Below are 17,297 nucleotides of genomic sequence, written 5' to 3'. Positions count from 1 at the left end.
AGCGGCGCTGCCTGCCGTAACGGTCGCTGCTGAGCCGTTACGCCGCGGCGCTGCCGTCGCAGAGGTGAGGCGGCGGCCGCCGCGGCTGTCAGGAGGAAGAAGCTGCCGGCTCGTCCCCCTCCCGCCTGCTTGCCTGCGTTGTCCTGGCCGTGGCTTAGTGCTCACGGCCTCTTGCCGGGCTGTACTCCGCCTCAGCGGGCAGGCTGCTGGCTCCGCTTGGCTACTGCGCTTCAGGGTGGCCAGGCTGGGCCTGCCTGGAGGCTTTCCCAGGCGGGTGCTTGGCGGCCAGTAAAGGGCGGAATGAAGTCTAGGAAAAAATACTGAGTAACAGCGGCAGAGGAACTGCATCTTCATCCTGAGGAGAGTCAGTTATTTTAGTGTTTAGAAAGCCCAGCATCATGCAAGTCTTTAGGAATAAATGCAATGGAGAGAGCAAATAATAAATGCCTTGTGGGTCTARCAGGCATTGGGAATGAAGTTACCATTTACTTTGGCTATTGCCAGGCAAAGAAGGTGAAAGAAAGTAATGTGCGACAGTTACCTTTGGTTACAAATGTGTTGTTACGATGGAAGTGTCTCCTGCATGTAGGGCACATTTTTCAGTCCTGTAACATGACTGAAGCTTTCAAAGATGTTGAGATTCCCAAAACTTGCAACAAGGCATTTTGCAAGCTATAACAAATATATTGCTCCGTGAATTTTTAATCACAGACTAGTGGGTTGTGATCCTGATTCCCATCTTGAAGTTCCTGAAAAGCATCAGCTGTGGTCAAATGCTTTCCCAATCTCAAAATGGCTTCAAAATAGAGTAACAGTTCTTCAGTAATCTCTCAAATGTCAGCATCCTTGAGTTCTTCAAAAAACAGTTTATAACAAGGAATTCATTCTTCAGTAGCATTTTCTTGCATACTTAAAATTAGGTATCTTTCATTCCTGCTATTTAAGAATTCTTTCATCCCCTTATTACTGTTGTAGTAGTAGGTTCTCTAAAGGTGAGAAGATAAAAGTCCTCATAGTTGCAATATGTGTGTAGGGGGATGCTCTTYCCTTGTAATGACAAGTTATATTTGCAAGTATATAATCTGCAAACTGCTGGAGATGTGGGAGAACAAGGTAGACCCTGACTACAAGAGGTTGACTGAGACCTGGGCTCAAAACTGGAGACAACATCTATTACTTAAGAATGCAGAGCAAGCAGCAGATGCTTCTAGTAGCCTCCCTTATTGTTTTCAGGCAGCATTACACAGTGACTGATCCATGTCATGTGAGGTCAGTATAAACAGCTTTTCACCAAGATTAATCAAGTATGCTCTGATGAAGTTCTGTTGTCTGCAGAAAAATTGAACATCTTTTGGCAACAATTTCTTCTGGGTTTGTGTAGAAGTCTCAAGAAACATAACAGGGCTGCGATTCCATTATTTTGAGATAACATTATTTTATAATCCCCAATGCATTATCTGAGTGTATATGTGTGCCAAGTGYTGACTTACTGGGGGAGACTTATTACACTGCCTTGTCATTTTATTGCCTGATATTTGGAACAAAAAAAAAAGTTTCCTTCCATGCCAGTGCGTCTATTTGCTTTGTCACAATTGCTTCTGTATGTTTTGGACATGCTGAGTGTAGGAGGAGAAGAGGGCAGGTGCAGAAGGAACTCTGTGCATCACACAATATATTTGGGGGTGTAGCAAGCAAAATCAGTGAGAAGGGCAGCTGCAGCACAGCACATTGAGCCAAATCAGACCCAGGACGCAGTGCAGAGCATTGCCAACAATGTCTGTGCTCTCCATTGGCAAAGCATGTGAACTGGTAGAGTGACCAGAAATAAATGAAAGAAAACCTATGAGCAGCTGGTGTTTTGTCGGCATCTCCTAGTGCCTGCTAAGCCTGCAGTGGCTGGCTCTGGCTTAGCTGATTGGTAAAGCCATGCTGTTGACTTTGAGCTCTTAGACTCTGAGGTGGCTGGAGCTGAGAGAGTTGGTAGCAGGCAAAGAAAGGTCCAGCCAGGTGTGGCAAAGGTCCAAAGACAACATTCATAGGTCTGGGCTGGTCTGTAAAAGAGAGGGAAACATTCTGGAAACGTTTCCAGTGACTGTGGCCATGAAGTGCTGAGAGCAGAAATGGGCTAAAAAAAGACTTCTAAAAGGGTACATTACCCAAGTCCATACACTGAGTGAGCTATATGTTGTATACCTGATCCTGACATAGATATAACAGAATTATCCCTTCAACATTTTTTGGAACTAGTCTATTGCTCCAGAATGTGTGGTGGCCAGCTCATCACATTGTGTCATACAGTCATGATGTTTTTGAGCCAATATTATGTTTTGACCAGTCTTTGGATTTAGCATCTTGTGGACCAGCAGTTTCAGCTCACCCCAATTTAATGAAAATGCAATTTGTGGAGAATATGGAGAGATTAGTGGAATGAGTTTGTGGCTGAAGCACCTGTTCTAAGCTGCCTGTGATCTTATTCCTCAATAGACTTTGCCGAAAAAGAAAAACACAGGAAAAGAGAACTTGTTCTTTAACAATGCCAAATGAAGTTATTGTGTTCCAGCAATGGATATCATTAGAGAAACTTCCTTGTTTAACCTCTTACTATGTCTACAGAAGAAAGATTTTTCTAGGGAGAGGGAATCTCTTACAGCGTTAGAATGCAAAGCACCCTCTGGGGACTGATCAAACAAGCATATGTCATCTATCACAAACAAGGCCATATAAAACAAGAGCTGAAACTCGCCTATTTTTTAAAAAGTAGCTACAAGTAAAACACTCCTTAAAACAAAGCGTCTCAACTTATGGCTTGCAGACAGGACCATCTGATGTTGCTCATGGCCGCAGAAAAATAAAAAGGTAAAACTAAGGAGAAGAGACAGCAGAGTAGAGTGTTGCCTGCAACAAGCTGATTGCTCAGTATTGGTGCTCATTGTTTGGTGGAAGCTGGGGTTAATTGCTTTAAAAGATTTCTCACAACTCATTATTGTCCAGATATTATTTTTGTCTCTAGAGACTATAGTAATTGTTGCCAGATGAATAGCTCAGATGGTTTCTTGATCTGTAAAAGCTGTCATATTATTCTGCTATATTTTGTAAGACTACATAGTAATAATTTCCATTTGATGAAGCATCACTGATGTAGGAGTATCATGGCCTTGTTTTGGCCAAGCACTGAGTTCGATACGAATGAGCTGTGTGTGGTGAGCTGTGGCAAACAGGGCGATGCAAACAAGAACCGAGTGTTTCCGTGGCATGGGCTATGGATTAACAACAGGCAGAAGAACAACACCTGAGACTGCTGGAGAGGTGTACTGCCATCTCATTGATAGGCTGACCTGATAAYACACTGGTAGAAGAGCTTTTTGTTTTACAAGAAATTCTTTGTGTTCTGTGGGTCTCCCTGAAAATTGATTTGGCTCTCTTTGCCAGTGCCAGCAGTGGAAAAGTTAAAGTCCCAAACATGTTTATTGTTAAGAGGGGACTGGTATTTATGTTAGTATTGGCCTTGGTAAATAAGCAGTGAAAGAGGGTGCTTTACATAGCATGCGAAATGGCTCTTCTGTGGACACCCTAAATCTGTTTTTCAAGTGTGAGTCCGGGAGCCTGTTTCTAACTCCTGTATCCCAGCCAGTGGGTGGCAAACACAGCTATTACCAAGCCTTTGAAAGTATAAGTGTGCTGGAAGGAATAGATCCAGCACCCTGCCAGTAGGCAACTATTCATGGGAAATGTTGAATTCAATCAGTGTTAAGGCACTTGTGGCTTGTCAGAATATGACAGCACTATCCAAACAGTTTGGCTGGTGGGAGTTACATAGTTTTAATGAGAGCCCTGTTCATGAGAGAAATAAAGACCTATGGACCCAGGTCATGTGACACCACACAGGGAGCAGGGAAAGACCTAAAGGCATAGAGGTAGAGACAAGAGCCTTAAATGTTATAGTGGCTTGAACTGGGATGTTGTTGCTCAAACCCTGTTGTTTGTTGGAGAAAATGGGAAGAGAGGTAGAAGTAGGATGCAGATGCAATGTATCATCTTCCATTATGTGTATTACAGCAATACCTCAAATACCTCAGGCTTTCAGTGGCTGAACCCCATATTAGGTACAACAWGGAAAACAGTCATATCCAAAGTGACTGAACTCCAAGTAGCTGCAGACAGCCTGCATGAAACCTTACGGCCACAGCACAGGGAGCTAATTCAGATGTCTTATCAGTCCCAATGGGTTGTGAAGGTGGCTGTTACTCTAGAAAACTCATTAGCCAGCTGGCGGGGGGACATCTTTGGTGGGTGGTCAATGATCGGTGATGGCCTCTTACACCTGTTGTTACACCCTGTCATTGTGCTATTGATTGCAATTGGTTTGTTGTTTCATATTTGGTTGCCTGTGTCATTATACCTGGTGAAGAGCCCTGCACCTGGAACCCTTAGCAGCACAGCTTAATCACTATTGGACCCCACTAGTGAGAGCAGGCAGTGTAACAGCACAGTCCCCCTGAGTCCGTAGATCCAGTATGCCTTGGGCTGGTGGATGCAGGGCATCTGCAGTACAACTACTGCACTCTGAGCCATCTGCAACATCTCTAATAGATCAAGGAGAGGAATGTGGCAAAAACCTACAAAGTTTGAGATATAGCCTGAATGACTGGGTGGTCCTGAAGCTCCCTAGCTAGTTTCTGCATAGATGAAACAATGAACTAATAAAGTAGGATTAATGACAACCTTTTCATAAGGACTGAGATTATCCAGCCCTCGTGGTGACTGATTGTCTGTGCCATATTAACTTTTACTGTAATTGTTTTGTGCTCAGTGGGTGGATACACCTGTGAAAGTTTAAGCTATTTGTAAACTAATGATGTATAATGCAAGTGAACGCATGAGTGTGTATGGATGAAACCTGGTATTTGCCAGATGTTGGCAAGGCCCATGGGTGGAATGACGTGGGAGTGCCATGACCTCGCCTTGGCCAAGAGCTGAGTTCAGTACAAACAGGCTGTGTGTGGTGAGCTGTGGCAAACAGGGTGATGCAAACAAGAACTGAGTGTTTCCACTTCATGGGCCAGGGATCAACAGCTGACATTAAAAATACATGAAGCTGCTGGAAAGGTATACCGCAAGCTCAGAGTGGACTGATCAGATTAGTGGCCTGTGCTGACATCTGGCTATAATCAGTGGTAGAGAGCAGCACTGGGGAGGCAACATTGTTATGTGGCTGTCCAACAGTGCATAGAAGCAGCATGCCCAAGGTGGAAATGTTACCCATGGGAGCTGAGCTGCTCCACAAGAGCCCAACACTGAGACTGGTCGGAGGCAGCGTCGTGTTCCCCACGCTCAGCTGCACCACATCCCTTAAGTAATAATCAAGGAGGGTATCAGTTGACGGATGGTGTGTGTGCTTGTGTGTGTGTGTGTGGGGGGGGAGTGAGAGAAGCTTTTCTCTGACACAGCCTATCCATCACTCTGTCCACATAATAAACTGAATTTAGCAGTGTCATGTTCTTTGGTGTTTCTTTCCCCACCATGATAATCTCAGTTTCTAAAAATAATTTAAAATGAGACAGCTGAAAAATGCAAAAATAGTTTTAAAACTAATTTGTAAGTATGGTGCTGCACTCAGAAATTTTCTAAAAATGGTAGTGGGTCAGACAGCTAAGACTTGGCTACTCTTCATAACTCATTTTCCATAATTTAACACCTACAAGGACCTATTATAAGACYCTATGCACAAAGATGTAAAACACTTTAAATTATGTGCATTAATCTTCCACTGTAGTTAGTCTTTCCTTAATATGCTTTTGTAGGGAAAARTTTTCTTAATGCAGTTATGTCTGTATTACAGTCATCTAATCCATGACTTGTCAACATGAAAATGCTGAAATCCCTAGTTTAAATGCAGCCATACCTGTTATGTATTAGGTGCTGTTGAAACTATGTAAGCAAAGCTGTGCTTCTGCCTATACAGCTTTTTTGTATGTGTGGGTGAGGACTTCACTAGGTTGGTACAAAGCCAAGTTTTGCTGGGATAACTGTATCCAAACTAGGCCTGGTTCTAGTTTACAAAGATTTGATGATATATCTATCAATGAGCTGGACTGAATTCTGGCATCGCCTTCACATTTGAGTAATTTTCGTACTGGTAGATTCTCATATTGATGCCTGTTTTTTTAGGTAAAGAGTARTTCTTCAACTAATGCTTAAATACAGCTGCAACTGGAGCCGACTCTGTGGCCTGCCATATTCTTCCATGCTGTAGGTAGGTGCAATGTTCAGTGAAGCCAATGAATGAATGTGTACTGGGAAGTACCAGTGGTTCTTTTAATCCCTAATAGTTTAAAAAGGTAGGATTTTAGCAGACTGTAACAAATTTCACTTTGATTCTCCTTTACTCTAGCTCTTACATTCTCTTTCTTCAAAGGAATCCAGAGCCCCAGGAACCAAGGAAGGTGAGGAAGTGTTAGCAATCCCATGTGCCTGTTCCTACCTTGGTTATACTTACGCCAACTGCCTCAGACCCGGCACAGTAGTTGGCTGGGGGGGGGGGGGGATGGAGACAAGGAAACCTCCCCCTCATCCCCCATCTCCCTCTCTCTCTGAGCAGGATCTCCTCTCCTAGTTGTGTGGCATAGAAGATGGCCAGAGTGAAACCTACCAGTTTCTTGAGTGGGAGCAATGAAGAGGGAAAGTGGGGGAAATTTGAGCTCTGTACTGTCCTTCCATCTCCCTGCTTTTTTACAGACAGGGGTTGAAGTGCTCCAAATTTCCCCACTCTACTACTTCCTTCCTGTGTGTGAGGAGCCAGCTGGGACAGGTAAAAGTATATGGAACAATACCGAAGAGGGAGAATCAGAAACACTCTTATCCAAATGCATAGAAGGAGGGGCAAACATGCGTGTTGGAAAGTGAGAAGGGACTCACGCACACACACACTCAGCTCTGTTACTGAGCTTTCTGTTCTTAATTTGTTACAAATCCAATGCCTTTAAAACCTAGTTGAAGAGCCTTGCAAGGTGATGTTGAACGCAGAGAGAGTGAAGAGCTCTGTGGCTTAGAAACTTTTCCTCAGGAGACATAGTAACTAAAATTTTTCCAATTATCTATTTTCTAATTATAAAACATATTAATGTGCAGGGAGGGTATAAAAACTCTCAGGCTTTGTCATTTTACTCCAATAGGATTACAGCACTTTAGCATTACTTGCTGTGCGCTGATAATCTCAGTGAGAGATGGAACAAATGGACTTAGACTCATTTGTTTCCTATTTTGTAAAGTGTTTGTTTGGAGGATGACAGACTAATCTTTAAGCAGGTGAGAATGGGTGAGAAAGAGAGCAACAATGAAGCCATAAATAAACCATAAGAAAGGAAGAGAAGTAGCAGGAAAAAGGGGCAGAAAGATGTATGAAGCAAAAGTAGCCATACTTTGGAGTGGGGGGATGTTTTGGATCGTGAGTCAAGTAAGAGGTTTTGATGCTGGTAGATAATTTCCTGCAGGTATAGAGAACGTACCAGACAGAAGGCCATCCACAGGACATAATACAGCTCTAGCTAACCAATGGCTATTCTGCTGCTGTCCTTACCCACTGGGGTTTTTAACATTCAAGTGAGGTACTGAAGGCTGTTTGGAAAAACAATCAGTTTTCCTGATTTCCTAATTTTTCCTAATTCCTTTTCCTCTGCAGAACACAGAAAGCTCAAGATCTAGCAAACATATTTCTAAAAGCCTTCCAAAATAGATTATGCATGTTTGATCCAGAGATGCTTTCAAAATAGGTTATGGATATAAACATAGTAATTATGTAACCACTGTTAAGACAGAAACTTGAAGGGCAATCTTCAAGGAAGGATATGATACTCTCAAACAGATTTCATAACACAGATGTGCGTCTGCAGTCTTCCTAGACATGGTAAAAATGACTTCAGTTTTACTGTTGATAGAGTGAAGCTTTGTTGCTCGGACCAGGTTTTCCCATCTTGGAAAGATCTGTTGATACTTACATAAGCCAGTTTTCTTTGTCTATAGGAAGAATGAAGAAAGAAAGAGTCTAAAGTGTAATTCAATCCCAGACCAGCMTCTGTAGACTAGAAATTTTATTGAATGTGCATTGAGATGATTTGCAACGCTAGGAAGAATACGTACTAGGCAACGGATTTTCAAGTATGTGATGGTTACCTGAAGGCTAGGGAATTATGAAGGAGAAGTATAGGAGTGGAAACAAGAAGCCTGTGAATTATAAACCTGGCTTTTCTAAGGATGTGGGAGCCTCAGTCATGTCATATAAATAACCAAGTTTAAACATAATTATGTAACAGGTGGGAATTTATATATTCCCCTCCCCCCCATCACCCTAAACTAGTTTTCCCAACAAACAGTTAATACCTGGGCTAAGAAAACCTTCCCTTCTAATATTGCCACAGCATTTTAGATAAGATTCAGTGTGACCATCTATGTCAGAGTCATCATCCTGTACTCCATTTGCAAGTAATAGAGACATAATTAACATGGTCAGTGTAACACAGTGTGTTTCCTTTCATAGTTATCTAAAATAGATCTGTTTGTACCCCAAAAGTGCCAATTTCTCTCTCTTGATAATAAAATAGAGCCAAGGATGAGTCACTGAAATGTCAATACCTGCATTATGAACACGTAAGTTAAGGWGAGATGAATTCTATCCTTTGTACCTACACAGAAAAAAATTCAGTTTCTCCCCTTTTTTAACCTCTTACATTGCATTTCAAATGGTACAGGATACACTTTAAGGACTGTTGTAAAAACCCTGGCTGAAGTTCTTTCTGGAATCTAGGAAGACATGGAGAGTAGTTGTGAACAACCTGTATCACTTTCTCATTTCCTCCTCTATGAATGGGAGATGATAATACTTACAAGGGTATTGAAGTCTAAACAGCACTTTGAACAGAGAAGGACAAATTCTCTCTTTGTTTCTTTGCCAGGCCTGGCCTGGGCATGTGGTAAGGGACTGTAAAAGCTGCTCTGCTTTCACGGTTACAAAGTGTCCTTTGGCGCTTAGGGAGCACGAACATATCAGGGCACAGAATCTCACCTGAGGAGCTGCATAAAATTCATTCCTATTAAAAGTGTACCAGTGTCTATTTGGGACCATAATGCATTAATTTATATTGCTAAAAAGCTTTTTTCCTTTGACTGTATTAATTTTTGCATCAAAAAGACTGATAAATATTGCAATCCAGCAGTAAAGAGTACATATTCAAACCTTACCCTGTTGTAGCAAAGGACAATGTATTCCAAAACCCCAAGTAAAAACTGTTGAGTTCAAATTTGATCATCTAAAAAAAGATTCCTCACTTAGTTTATACAATGCAAAGTGAGGAACTGGGAAAACTGCCTTTATATCTTAAAGGATACACTGCTATTACTGCGTATTCTTCTTGGAGGGCTTCATAAACTCTTTTTCCCTTTTCTACAGGCATTTCTGACAAACAAAATTTTTTGTCAAACTTTTTAATAACTGATGTTGCTCTGGATTCCATTCCAAGTCAGAATTAGCTAAAAATAAATGAATAATAAAAGGTATTTCAGGTAAAATAACATATAAATTAATACAAATGAGCTTTGGCCTCAGCYTCTACTCTAACAGAAGTTGTGGTTCAATGAAAAATCACAAACAGCACATAGACGAACCATTCATTTTATTTTATAAAAGGCTGAGAGCAGCAGATATGATGTTAAAAACTTAATTACCAGGGTTAAAAATAGCCAAACAGTGCTGAGGGTGTACCTAATTGTATCTTTGTGCTGCTATATACCATAGTACAATTTATGAATTTAATAATGCTATTCTTTATTCTATCAGTCAGGTGATGAATGAATACACTTAACAGAGCCAGAGCCAGGGCAGACCTCCAGGGAGTATCACTTAATATTATTCTGTTTCGATTGTAAACTTTTAGTCATTTCTCTGAATATAGTTTCTAAGCAGTTGGGTACCCATATAATAATGTAATCTTGGTGGCATTGATTGGTGAAACACAGGTCATGGAAGAAACAGAGCATGGGGCAATGAGCATGGCATGAGGCAGGCTGGATTTGGCAGCTCCAGGTGGTGCCCTGTCTCCCTGCCTTTGCGGGGAGCCAGGAAGAGCAGCAGTGCCCGGCCTGGCTCAGGCATTGCTCCTCCTGCTGCCCTGCTGTGCGGCAGCTCCAAATGGGTCAGCCCAGGACACTGCTCCATTCCCTTCCTGTAGTTACGCTAAGCCTTATCCTTCCGTCTAACCCAGCTCCTGTTCTTTCTTCTTTAGTGGGGAAAGGAAAAGCAGCAAAGAAGTCAAAGGGCTAAACATCGCAGAAATACATTATACTCCTCTTGACCTAACTAGTGCTCAATGTTGTCCCCCGGGACCTCTTACTGTGTGGTATCAGCACAGTCCTCAGGTGCCAGATTGATCCTAATGGTCTCCAACTGCATATTCAAGTACCTCAGTGATGCACATCTTCACGCCTTCATTTTCAAAACCATTCTGGTATTGTCTGTTCCTCACAGCTCCTCCAACATCCCTCTGCAACCTGCAGTTTCTTTCCCAGAACAGTGACATTTCAGACACCCTGCCATGCTCTTTCTGCTCCCCCGTCCTTCCAAGACTATGCACATTTAACCCCAGAATCTCTCCGTCATCTCAAAAAAACAGATTAGTCCCTTCAAAATTCATTCCTCAAGCTTACCTCAGCATCCAGATATTTTTCCTTAGGCACTTTTCTAGTTACCTTCTCCACTCAAAGACTGGGGAGAAAGGCAGCTAGAAACCTTGGAAAGTAAAGGAGATGTGATTCATCTCTGTCTTTAGTATGGCTAGTTTATTCACTGCCTAACAATCTGTCAAGTGATTCAGCTATAAGGTGCCCTATTGACTTTTTGTTTTGAAAAAAAAAAAAAAAATACCAGCTTCGCAGTGGGGCATGTCTCTTGTCAATTTTCTCAAATATGAGTCACCTGAAAAAAATAAGTTGGGATGCGCACATCTATGCCAATGTTTTTAAGATGGTAAACCTGAGAAGAAAATACCCAGGGGTATTCCTTTTCTGGGCTGAGCTGACAAATGGACTGTGTGTGTGAATGGGCTAATCTGCCCCTACAGCAGTTCACCCTACCACTAGAAGAATTGGCAGTTCTGCAAAGGACAAGGCTAGCTTGGCTCTTTCTGTTCTGGGAAGGATTTAGTTTTCACAAAACATGAAGGCCCTGAATTTCTGGCTACCTCTCTTGTTCCTTGCAGACACCAAGCGTCCTCCTGGCCAATCCTCTTGTGCAGCTCTTTCATGGCAGCGAGTAGAAAATAACAGAGGCATCTTAAGAAGGAGAAATAGCGAGGAAAAAAAGGTGAGAGATCAACTAATCATCACTTTTCTGGGGTGCAGGAGGAGGCTCCTAAAATGGAGAAACAGTAGCCAGCAAATCCTTCAGTCACTAATTGATGGCCATTAAGAAACTGCGGACATGGCCAACCTGGACTGTGTCACTGATCAGGAGGAGGAAACAAGACATGAGGATTTTTAGATAAGAGGGAGGCTTGTGGGAGTATGCCAAACTTTCTAAGGAACCAAGAGGGGCATAGAGAGGAGGGGGTATAAAAGGGGCCAGTTGTGTGAAGCAGTTGCCAGTCAGTACGCTTGTCTGAGTCCTGCGCCTGATCACCATGGTCTGTCCTAAAAATAAATCCTTTAACAAACTTTCTGTGTAATCTCTCTCTGTCCCATATGTAAGTGCTGTGAGGTCTAGATGCCAGCAACAGGAGAGTCTGAATGAGTGGACTTGGACCAGCAACTGGAGTCAGACCTCGGGTGACAGCAGCTCCCGTGTCTCCGGTGCCAGCAACTGGGTGAGTGAGGGTCACAGTCGCACTGGCTGGTGGGACCACAGGGTTATGGGGCTGTGTGCAAGGAGTGCTGGCTACTGCGGGGGGCAGAGGGAGTGAATTTGGGGCCAGCTACTGGAGTCAGATCTTGGGCGATGGTGGCCCTTGTGTCTGTGGTGCCAGCAACTGGGGTGAGGGGGAGCCCCAGCAACAGCAAGTGGAGCAGGTGAGAGCCTTTGCATCAGTCACTGGAGTGGGACTGCAGGTTGTAGCTCTGCATGCCTGGGCACCAGCTACTGGTRGGGCTGGAGTGTTTGTATTCTCCCCTAACCTGGCGTGTGCGTAATTTGCTAGCAAACTTCAGGCTGCACCAGCTGGCAAGTAGAAGGCCCAGGATGCGGGCAAGGATACCAGACRGACAGAAGGGCCGTGCTGGTATTTGAGGGATCGGTGAGTGTGGGGGTGCTTGTGAACTGGGGAGTGACGGTGTGTTGCCTTCACTGGATGCCCAGGTGCACAGGGCTGGGCTCCAGTGGCAGGCAGGAGGGATCCCTCGGCCCTGGGGCCCACCAGAGGCCCATATAACATCCCTTAACTAACTTTAAGACAGAAATACTAGAAAAGGACTTGAGCCTACTTAACACAGAGAGGCTGAAGAGAGAACCTTATAGGAAAACAGCCTTTACTTAAAGTTTGTATTTTGCTCTCACTGTTGAGGAGCAGAGGACTGATTACAAGGACTCTGCTAAATGAATATTTTTGGATTCATGGCAAAAGGTTATTTGTACCAAAGGTGGGGTGATATATTACTCAAAGAAGATTCTTAACAACYGAAAAAACAATTTTAAATTAAGTCTTCTGTTGTGTTCCAAAACACTGGCAGGAGCTGAAATGGAAATATGATATTTTACATGAATTCTAGTACAATTATCCAGCTTTTCTTTTAAAGAAGATTCAAGCAGTATTTTTCAAGTTTAAGGTAATTCCATAACTATCAGTTTACCCAATAACTTTCCTACTTTTTAAAAGAACCTGCAGAAATAAGTATGAGAAATAAACCTTTTTTTAAAACACATTTCTGAAAATTGAGGCTTACACATTCATTACTTTCACTGTATAAAAATGTACAGTGGCTTTATTGACATGTACATTCCATTATGTTTACAGCTGCAAGATATGAGGCACACTCAGTATTGCACTTCATTAAAATTTCAGGCTCAAACATAACCCAGAAGTTTAAATGAAACTGCTGTTGTAACTTAATAATTCTTATACAGGACAAACATTGATACCTTTATATACAGCGTGATACTTGTTACATTTATGCCTTCCTAACACAATTTTTTTTATAACAGTCTAGGAAATAAACCAGAATATTCCTCTTTCCCATCCCCACTTGTGATGCGATACAATTGTACAAGATTACAAAAAGTCAGTATACAATAATCAATATTTTTTTTCTTTCTCCTGAAAGCCAGCATCATTCATAGTCCACAGACACACAGATCCTTTAATAGCAATTATTTATTTGTAAATGTCCAATGTTTCCTAGCCGATGACTGTAATGGCCACATGCAAACACCTCACAAGTTTTGATGTCTTGGTTCAAAAAATGTCAATTTCTCACAGCAAGAATTATGTACATGGTATTTGGCATCCTTCTTGCACTGTAAATTGTTCCTTTTACCTGGATTATGAAATGGTCCCATCCTCATCCCAACTGGACTTTATTCTCAGGACACTTGAGGGATGAGGGCACCTGCTTTGCTCTGGTAAAAAAAAAAAAAAGCTAGTCTAAAAAGTGTGAGCATTTCTGCAAACCCCACAACCCAGAGCAAATTCTTCACCAGTGGGTGGATGGACAACATGAAGCGGACATTCTGTTCCTTCAAGTTGTTTACCTTTGGGACCTACAGWGATTTAAGAGTGACAGAAAAAAAAAAAAGCGATTAATGCTTGCAAACTAGATGTAAATAAATACATATTACATTTCCTCAAAAATATGTTAAGTAAAGGTAATTTTTCTATAGTATGAATTCATAAGGCATCAATAATGAAAGCTTAAGGAACAGCAGATAGCAAGGTGCTTTCACATGGTCAAATTCAAGCAAGGAGTCTGAAGGGTTAATAGACAAAGAGAATAAAATGCCATTCAGTTAGATCTAAATAAACATGAGCAAGAAGTGTTAGCTCCCTAAAACACTAAGTTATGTCAAACATTAAATTCATATTTGAAGAAAAAGCCAAATGACCAGACTGCATGTAATTTAAATAAATCGAATTCATCAAAGCAAAAAAGGCAAAAGGCTTACAGGGAGAAAACTAAAATAAATTTCTTCTCATCAATATGGTGGAAAAAATTAGCACAATGTAAAATCAATATCTGTAAATATGACCAAGACTTATGCTCTGCAACTGAGTAATTTTAAGATTACATCAGGAATTGCTCATCTTTTTTTGTTTACTTTTTCCATGTAAATATCTTAATCAAAATGATCTCACTTGTTTTCCAACAGCAAGACATACAACATGATTTAATGAGATCAGCATCAAATCAATGACACATGAAGTCAGAAACTAAGGCATCGGCAATAGTTTACAGATGAGAGATACGTAAGTTGGGATATACCATTTAATGGTAGTGTGTTAAATTTTTTACTATAATTGTAATACTGTATGTCACACCTGCAGTCTGGGTTCCTGTAAGTAGACTGAAATGTTTTTCTGTAACAAAGTATCTAATGTTTCATGTTTCAAAGATCAGTCTTATGTGACAACAGCACTGTCTGTATTATTGCCAAGAAAACAAAAAAAAGAAAAAACCCACATAGAACAAACCCATTCTAGGATTATGTAAGATGCTGAATTTAAAATTTATATGACTGACCGTGTAGAATTATCAGCAAGAAAATGTAAGAATACCAGTTAGGAGTAATTACTTATCTGAGAATTTAGTGTGGTAAATTTATTTTTGTAAAATACTACCTGCAGGACAATGTGGAAGTTCTTCTTTAGGGATGCTTGTCATTCTTTGGAAATCATCATGGCAAGCATTGCAAAAATGTGTTGTCCCAAAACAGAAAAAAACAGCAACTGAACAGCAATAGCGGCATTTGTACTCTAAGAAATCTGTACCGTGTTTGGGACACATCTAAATAGAAAGAAAACAAACACTGATAAATGAAGTACCCATGCTTTAAGAATCTGACCAATATATTTCTATATTCTGAAGTATACATTGCAATCACACAATACATATAACTGTAAATGAATGTGAATTATTGTACAGCTCAGGTACTCCTAGGAAAAGCTTCACAATGAAATAAAAACATGAACACAAGTTCTTTGCTCACCTGAGCCCTTGAAACGTCAGAGCATGCACCACAAATAAGCTCTCGTGGATCATAGTCATCTCCTTGCCCAGCCTCAGCATCACAACGAGCCTCACCACCAAAATATGCCTAAATTTGATGTAGGAATGATTAGACATTAAACCACAGACAACTGTTATCTTAACAAAATCAATCTGTAAGGGGAAGGTGATGAATAAAGGCCATTGGTATAGTCTCCACTATGCTGAATAACTCTTGACTCTGTGACTTGTTCTATATACATGCTTTTGGGACCCTAAGACAATGTCTCTCAACCTCATGATAAACAAGACCAGAAATTGTCTGATGTACCCTGATCTATGCAAGTGACTGTAAGGTATGGCTTTTGTAGTAACTTTTGGATGTTCTATGAACTGTACCTGAGAAAGACAAGACTGAGACTCAAGGTAACATGGAAATGGTTTACTAGGAGGGCTTTTAACTAGCAGAAGTGAATAGAATGAAGTAAGTTTGTTTTTATGCTCATGTAGGATCTCTTATAATTAGAATTTTACTACTTTCTGCAAATTCAGTATACCTTCTCACCTTATTCTACCAGGACACATTGGGCACAAAAATGCACCGAGTAAGAGTGCCAACTTTGATGAATTTCCTCCTATACTAAAATGTTTCCAAGTGGAATGGAAGGTGAGACAAGGCAAGAGTAACATCTGTGCTTCTTTTGTTACCATCGGATTAGCTAATACACAGAACTCTTGCTCTCAACAGTTCTGTAGTTCATATAATGACTCCCTTTTGCAGTGACAACCAGGGTTGTACATTTGTAAAAGGAAAGGGAGAGTGGTCTCAAGGCAAGGAAGGAAAAATCTAATCAGCCCAACTTCCCCCAAACTCTGCAGACTAAAAGAAAAGGGAAACTTCTAAGGGATGTGTATTAAGGAATTAGTTATTAATCTGGGCTCAACAGGGGCTGGAAGAAAAGAAGGAGTTAAGAAATTAAATACTTGGTTGTTGCTGTTAAGACATATGGACTTGGTACAAAAGGGAATAACGAGATACAAGGGAAGGAGGAGGAGGGAAACAAGAAAAACACTTAAGTACTGATACTGGAAAGTATGAGAAATTTGGACAGGAATAAAAATGGGAGAAAATAAGACCAAAAAAAAAGAAAGTATTTTTGGAAGGGAGCCAAAACATTTTCTAGGTAAGTTGCTACAGGATGAAGAGTGAAAATTGATGAACTGTGGGAGGCAGGAACAAAGTGAACTCTGTAGTAGTGAGCTGGAGGAGCTACTGCTCTTCTCTAGCATATGGAAGAGAAGTCAGTCCTTTCTCCTCTAGCTCTAAATTGTGCACTTCCATTTAACACAAAAATTATTAAGTTTTGCCTTGAAAATTTTATCATGGAATGGTCTCATTGCATTCATCCCTAAAGGGAAAAGGAAAAAAGATATGCAAGAAGAAAATGGACACTAAAATCACCCTCAGATCAAAGAGGCAATGGGAGGGGATCAATGATTATCCAAAATTTCTCTAACCCTGGTCTTTGTACAGATAAAGACAAATATTGTCTTCTCCTCTCTGGTGGTGGGGAAACCAGGGGCTGTTTGCATAAGTTTTTTGTCTTCATTTTCCATTTCATATCCTCTAGCTGAAGAAAATTGTACATATTTAACCCAGAGTCCAGCAGGTTAGATTGCACATTTCCTCTTTTAATTCCTTTTTCATTCTTCTAACACATCTGGCCATAAGCTCCAGAGTTGCTCCAGTGCACTTCATTGGAACTCAAGGTGCTAAGATCTGCACTTGTGTATAATCACTTCAGGGTGGCAGAGTTTCATTATCCCCATCCTGAACAACTGCACTATCACTTCTAACGTCACAAATCAAAATTACAGAAGCTCTTCTTATCGTCTCAGACTATCACTGGGGAAAACCACATCAACAAGTTTGCAGCAGTGGTCATTTTTCTATCCCAAATTCACTGTTTCTTGCATTTCCAATGAACTCCAAMACAAGTAACAGTAATATTTAGGTGAAATCTTGGTGATCAACTCCACATATCAAAGAGTTAAAATGAAACCTATGCTGTATACTGTTTTAACATTCATTTAAAATGTGAATTGAAAGTGGAACAAAG

At 41.1% G+C, this 17,297-nt stretch overlaps 2 protein-coding genes across 24 annotated transcripts in view; both read right to left on the bottom strand.

The window, feature by feature from the left end:
• Positions 1–213, bottom strand: part of FBXL3 (F-box and leucine rich repeat protein 3) — a 19,743-nt gene extending 19,530 nt beyond the window's left edge. The window contains exon 1 of the mRNA XM_026077468.1: positions 134–213. The gene's annotated coding sequence lies outside the window, so the exon portion shown is untranslated. The remainder of the gene's footprint in view (positions 1–133) is intronic.
• Positions 214–12,928: 12,715 nt separating this feature from the next.
• Positions 12,929–17,297, bottom strand: part of MYCBP2 (MYC binding protein 2, E3 ubiquitin protein ligase) — a 218,474-nt gene continuing 214,105 nt past the window's right edge. For all 23 annotated transcript variants that reach the window (XM_026077432.1, XM_026077434.1, XM_026077441.1 and 20 more), the window contains 3 exons: positions 15,179–15,286; positions 14,811–14,976; positions 12,929–13,735 (listed from right to left, as the gene is read on the bottom strand). In XM_026077432.1, coding sequence (XP_025933217.1) covers positions 13,620–13,735; positions 14,811–14,976; positions 15,179–15,286 — 390 coding nt within the window. In that variant the 3' untranslated portion in view covers positions 12,929–13,619. The remainder of the gene's footprint in view (positions 13,736–14,810; positions 14,977–15,178; positions 15,287–17,297) is intronic.

This window comes from Apteryx rowi, unplaced genomic scaffold (genome assembly GCF_003343035.1).
Source record: "Apteryx rowi isolate R43461 unplaced genomic scaffold, aptRow1 scaffold_453, whole genome shotgun sequence".
Classification (NCBI taxonomy): domain Eukaryota; kingdom Metazoa; phylum Chordata; class Aves; order Apterygiformes; family Apterygidae; genus Apteryx; species Apteryx rowi.
This window is presented reverse-complemented; position numbering and strand designations above follow the sequence as displayed.